The 6834-nt window shown below is 32.7% G+C and overlaps 1 protein-coding gene across 1 annotated transcript; it reads left to right on the top strand.

The window, feature by feature from the left end:
* The first annotated feature begins 2510 nt into the window (after positions 1-2510).
* Positions 2511-6834, top strand: LOC145593553 (uncharacterized). Its single transcript, XM_081649817.1, has 4 exons — positions 2511-2594; positions 3579-4039; positions 5172-5775; positions 6373-6834. Exons 1-4 carry the CDS (start codon positions 2511-2513, stop codon positions 6832-6834), a joined length of 1611 nt encoding a protein of 536 aa, XP_081505943.1.

Raw genomic sequence — 6834 nt, 5'->3', positions numbered from 1 at the left:
GCTTTTGATAGACACATTGATCATGTGATGGGAAACTTTATTAGCTTGACCTAAGTACAGTTCACAGTTGTGATTTCGATAGAATCCAATCGAAGTGTCGAGTCCTCAAGCTATTGGCAATGGACTCTAATTCGAGGAAGAATGGAGTCATGGAGGATGTCCTTTGTAGCAATGGAGTTTCTGACATGTAGTAAGTTTTTATGATCCGTTTTAATCATAAAAGGTACATATAAGGTACAAATGTTCAACTACCTAAAGGCTAAAGCAAGGCCAATGATCCTGTTCCAACATAGAAGGTCTTTTTGTTTACATCGATTGCAAGACACCATAGTCCATTGCTGCTCAAATCAAGTTTCCACCAAGCTACTTCATGATTTAAGGCCCATCACTTTTCATTCTAGAATCTTTCAAAATTTCAAGTCCCAACATTTGAAATAGAGCAGCAGATTATGTTGCATTCGTCTCCCGACTATTCTACTCCAACTAATCAAGATATTGACCCTTTTGTTATAAACAAATTTTTTTACTTATTTTCTTATACAGATTAGGACAATTTCTAATTTTCTCCCTGTATCTTACCTTATTAAGAAAAAAGGCACATCAACCACCAAAATTACAGTTTTAGCCAATTTTAAATAAGTTACACTCCGTACTAGTTTTTGTGGGTCGGATACTTGAAAGTTAGGGGGGGTAAAGTCAGGAATTCATATCTCCAAATACTGGTGAAATTCGAACCCCAAACCTTTAGAACCTAGACAAGTCTCATACCCATTGGCGGATCCGGGGGTACATAGAGTTACAGCTGTACCCCCATTCCGCCAAAAAAAAAATACTGTTAATATTAGAGACCGCCTTTATGTAATAGGCGGTCTCTTAGGTACTGTTATGTACTACTCCGCATCACCGAATCAGCCCCGCCTTTTTATGTTTAATTTAAAGAGACCGCCTATGTAAAAATTTGGTCTCTTAGGTTATTTTTTTTATACCTTCCATGCTAGAAGCCTAGGAGTTTCAGAATAGTACTTTTGATCAAAGAGAGCTACTGTTACAAAAACAGGTCTCTTAAGTGATATTGTTTATTTTTCCAAAGATTTGTACTTTTTATCAAAGAGACCTACTGTTACAAATAACAGGTCTCTTAGATAAAAAAAAATTCTCCTCCCAATTTTATTACTTAATTTTAAGCCTTAGTGTCAGAAGATAGGGTGTATAGTACAAACAAATATTAATACAAATATACAATAGTAAAATTATTTATTAACTCAAAATTTATTAGTTAGGAAAAAATTATTACGCTCCACATATTACTTTTTATTTTGTAATTTGTTTTTTTATTAAACGTACTTTCGTACCCCCATTCCCCAAATCCTGAATCCGCCACTGCTCTTACCAAGTCAAATTTTGCTTGTTGTCTGTAATAATTAGTATATTATTGCATTCTAATAATTTGTGAAACAAGGCATATAATTCGTATACCTTAGGCATCAAGATTATCATATATTCTCTGTCAATGCTTGCAATTGCTTTCTTCGAATAAAATAAAAAGTAGTACAGGTTGCTTCATGTACGTCTTGCCAAGCAAGTCTATTGTATTTTTTGGTCAGAATGGCCAGCCTACACTAATGAGTCTAATGACTTGTTAATTATCATTATTTATTAATTTATTACATAATATGCATTAGTCAAAAGTTATACTTGCATACATTATGGGTATCATCATACTCCGTATCAAATGATGTTTCAGTAGGATTTGGGTATTACGTATTTATTTAATTAATGGAATTTCAAAAATTATATGCTAGCAGCCTAGAAACATAATTTCATACTTAGGGTCTGTTCTCTTACGTTGAAATTCAGTTCAGTTTAGTTTAGTTTAGCTCTTCAATTCAGTTCAGTTCAGCTCAGTTCTGTCAATGAGAACAAGCCCTTAGATTAATGTGATAGAGTTTCAATTACTTTGTATATTTTTGAGTAGCAAGATTAATCACATAGAACAATAACTTCACCCCGTGTAGTCCTTCAACTTTGTTCTACGTATAGGTAGTACCGTAGTATACATATACCCATATACGAATCAAATATAATACTCCGTATTTACATAATCTAAATTCAACTTCTAAGCCGGTAAGCTGATGACATTAAATTAACGTAGTGTCAAACGTCAATACATTTTTTATACGAAGTATATTTTTTGTTGTAATGAGCACGTTTTATATTTTATATATAAATATACAGTATTTCCTATAAAAAATGAATATATGATGATTGATCTTTGCAAGTCACAACCGTCCAAAAGTCAGAATAAATGGTTGATTACGAAATATATAATGACTAATTCGAAGGAAGCTTAAAATAATACGTAAATGGTAGTAGTCACAGTACTTAACGTCTTAACGTAGTAATTAAAATTTAGTTTGGACTTTATTTCAGTCATCTCTAGTATAAAAAATTGGGGCAAAGACATTATCTAATAAATTCCATATGATTTCATAAGCTTCTTTAATTTGGAAATGGCAAGACAATTAAGCAACTCTGCTATCCTTCTCCTGCCTATTGCGTTTCTATGGATTCTTGTCACTGTAAATTCTTCCCTTGTAAGTTGTAATTGATTTTCTTCTATTTCTTTTCATGTTTTTTTTTCTTTGTTTCTTCAATGTTGCCTATTATTTGATTTTGGAATGCACCAAGTTTGTTAGAAGAATTGAAAAAGAAACAAAAACATAATTTGGAGTGGTGAAGGGAGAAAGTAGGGATTTATTCTTGTATTCTAGTACATGTTTTGGATAATTCTTAGCTAAATGTGTTGATTTCAGGTTAATCGAGGTTATATAAAATTATAACTAGATCTATATGTATGTGATGCATGCTTTAGAATTCTAAATTTATTATATACACCATTAATGTTAGAAGAGGATGTAAAAACTACGAGTGGTTTAGTTATTATATAGGTGGCCGGACATTACTACTACATCACCCCTTGACTTAGAGATGTACATGGTTTGGTCGATATTTATCCCTTATCTGTCCAATATGCTGGGATTGGTGAACGCTTGGCGAGTGATGTTTAGGGAAGAAGATAGTTGCATTCATTTGACTTTAACAATTGTCCATGCACATATTTAACCATTTTAATTAATATAAGATATCCATTCAAAAAAAAAAAAAAAAAATTTATGAGATATAATAATTAAATAGTAAATTACAGAACTTTGGTATATATTGATTATTTTCACAATTTATAACTTGATCATTTGATCAAAAACTTGTTTGTACTAATTTTTGTTGTTTTTGTCCTTTGAACGATTTTTAAAGATATTCAATTATCCACTAGACTTGTTGACTCGGTAAATAGACTCAACTTTTATTTTTCTAATTAAATTGAAATATTATTTTCTAAGATTAATAGAAAATTAAAGGGCAAAGAGTGTATGTATCATGACATTCTTCCTATACAATAAATAAAAGACCAAAAGTAGAGTGATACATTAAGAAAATAATATAGTCAATAATCAACATAATCACTTCTCAAAAAAAAATAATCAACATAATCATGCTTACTAATTACTTGATTATCATAGGAAAATTGGCCAAATCATGGAGGTGACCTACAAAACATGAGATATGCCTCAAAAGAGAGCAAGATTAGTCCAAAAACTGTTCAAAATATGAAACTAAAGTGGAAATTTGAGGCTCAAAATGATATAACAGCAACCCCAGCAATATATAATGGAATTCTATACTTTCCTAGTTGGGATGGCTATATATATGCAGTTAAGGCTTCTAGTGGTTCCCTAGTGTGGAAGCAGTTCATTCAAGAGCTCACTGGTATCCCTTCGACGGGCTTAGTTGTAAATGTGAATGTGACCGTGGCTCGGGCAACACCTACGGTGGCTCCGGACTTGGGTTTACTTATTGTTGGCCTTTATGGACCGTCTTATGTGCTTGGTCTAAAAATCAACGATGGTTCACTGGTTTGGATGACTAAATTGGATGCTCATATTGATAGTCTAATTACCATGTCTGGGACATATTACAACAGGTAATTCGTTAAATTAAGGGTGTGTTCAATTCACTTGATTATCACTTATCTGAACTTATCTTATTTTTGATATGAAATTATTGTACTTTATTAAAATTAATTTAAGTTGCAATTTGAACTTGAGTAATTATTAGAACTTATTTTTCCAAAAAAGAACTTATATGAACTTAAATCAACTTATTAAACCTTGAATAAGTGAAAATAAGGTGAACAGAACCGACGCTAACTGTCTAAATCTAATTCTTTATTTTGTATAATTTAGTTTTACTTTTGACATTATTCATCCACTTTACTTTGACCATCGCTACTTATTGATCCCTCGGTTATTTATTTATTTAAGTGCCCCCATTTGACCAACACATTTGTCAATACATATATCTGACTTATCATATCTTTAGCTATTTATAACCATTAATAATAAAAAAGTTATTTTAAAATTATGCGTTGAGACGATTGAATGATTCTAACAATTACTTACTTGACTGTATTCAATCTTATTTTTAAAGTAGTGTATGTAAATATTGTCAAAAATCAAAATGAGACAAATAAAAGAAAAAAAGAGGGAGTAAGAGAGAATGTCTAAGCGACTACGTGGTACATAACTTGGAAAACTTCGTAAGGAGAGTAGGTTTAATTGTAATAGTGATAGTGAGAGGCAATGAATCTACTATTACTTAAGATCCTTACGGGGCGTTTGGCAAGTGGGAATGGGAATTTGGGAAATATAAAGTGGAAGTGGGAATGGAAATTGGTAAGTGGGAGTTTGTCAAATATTCCCAATCTCTTGTTTGGCATATAACTTGGAATAAAATTAGGATTAAAGGATGAAATTACAATTTTATCCTTATTGTCTTAAATCTCAATGACTCAAATTTGATATGTATTATTAAGTTGAGGGCAATTATGTCTTTTACATACTTAGAGAACTCCCACCATTTTATTACCAACCCTTCCTAGGTAATAAAATGGTGGGAATAGAGGGTAAATATTCCCAAGCTTATTCTCACTTTCTAAACTAATTCCCATCAAACAAACATGGAATTATGGAGGTTGGGATTAAATAATCCTATTCCCACCTCATAATCCCATTTTCCAAACACCCCCTTAAATCCTTAATTTTACTCAATTTCAGGGCCTTCTACGTGGGAGTATCATCACTAGAAGAAGAAAGAAGCATAGAAGAATGTTGCCACTTTCGTGGTAGCTTTGTAAAATTAGACGCTAAAACTGGTGTCATACTTTGGAAAACGTACATGTTACCTAACAACAATGGACAAAGAGGGGAGTATGCTGGGGCAGGAATTTGGGGAAGTAGTCCACCAATCGACGTACCTAGGAAACTTGTGTACATAGCCACCGGAAACCTCTACTCCGCCCCTCAACGAATCAGAGATTGCTCCGAAAGAGAAAACAATCAAACATTCCCTACTAACACAACGTCGTGTGTAGAGCCTGAAAATCACTCTAATTCATTTTTGGCCTTGGATTTAGACACTGGAAACGTAAAATGGTATCACCAAATAGGTGGATATGATGTTTGGTTCTTTGCTTGTCATAATATCTCTAGTAGTCCTGATTGTCCTCCTGGGCCTAACCCTGATGCTGATTTTGGTGAGGCACCAATGTTACTTACTGTTAAGATTAACTCTACTAGGAAGGATATTGCAGTTGCTACTCAAAAAAGTGGGTTCACTTGGGCTCTCGATAGAGATACCGGAGACTTGGTTTGGAGTACGGTATGACTCCTTTACTACTCCGTGTTTTTTCTTAAAGACTTAAAGTGCATCACTTTGACTTTTGCATCAAATGCGATTTCTGTTATATAAAATGCTATCAAAATCTGTCATAAAGCATAATTTTATGATATCAACTTTATATATATATGTATATATATATGTATTATACATATGTATATACATATACATATATGTATATGTATATATACGTATATACGTATATGTATATACATATGTATATACATATACGTATATTATGTATATACATATACGTATATACGTATATATACATATACGTATATGTATGTATATACATATGTACATACATATACGTATATGTATATATATACGTATATGTATGTACATATGTATACACATATACATATACGTATATATATATGTACGTATACGTATATGTGTATATGTATGTACATATGTATACACATATTCATATACGTATATATATATGTACGTATACGTATATGTGTATACATATGTATATACATATACGTATATGTGTATATATGTGTATATATAATAAAAGATATTAATAGTCAAAGTTGTGCATTGACATATGTGCCGGTCAAAATAATGTAGGAAGCTGGACCAGGAGGTTTGGGAGGAGGTGGTATTTGGGGATCAGCCACAGATGGAAAAAGAGTATACACCAACATAGCCAACACCGATCAACAGAATTTCATCCTTAGTCCTTCTAACAAAAGCACTACCGCAGGTGGATGGGTGGCAATGGAAGCTTCAACTGGCAAGGTGTTATGGTCTTTAGGGAACCCTAGCAATGCCTCCACACAAGGCCCTGTTACGGTGGCTAATGGGGTTGTTTTCGCGGGATCAACTAATAATGTAACAGGACCTATTTATGCAATTGATGCAAAGGTTGGTAATATTTTATGGTCATATGATACTGGAGCTACCATCTATGGAGGTGTATCAGTGAGTGATGGGTGCATTTACGTTGGTCATGGATATAAAGTAGGGTTAGGGTCCTTTAATCCTGCTTTTAGCACAGGAAAATCATTGTTTTGTTTTTGTGTGGACTAA

This window comes from Chenopodium album, chromosome 19, assembly GCF_948465745.1.
Source record: "Chenopodium album chromosome 19, dcCheAlbu1.1, whole genome shotgun sequence".
NCBI lineage: Eukaryota > Viridiplantae > Streptophyta > Magnoliopsida > Caryophyllales > Amaranthaceae > Chenopodium > Chenopodium album.
Note: the sequence above shows the minus strand (reverse complement) of the source record. Positions and strands in the feature narration are given on the sequence as shown.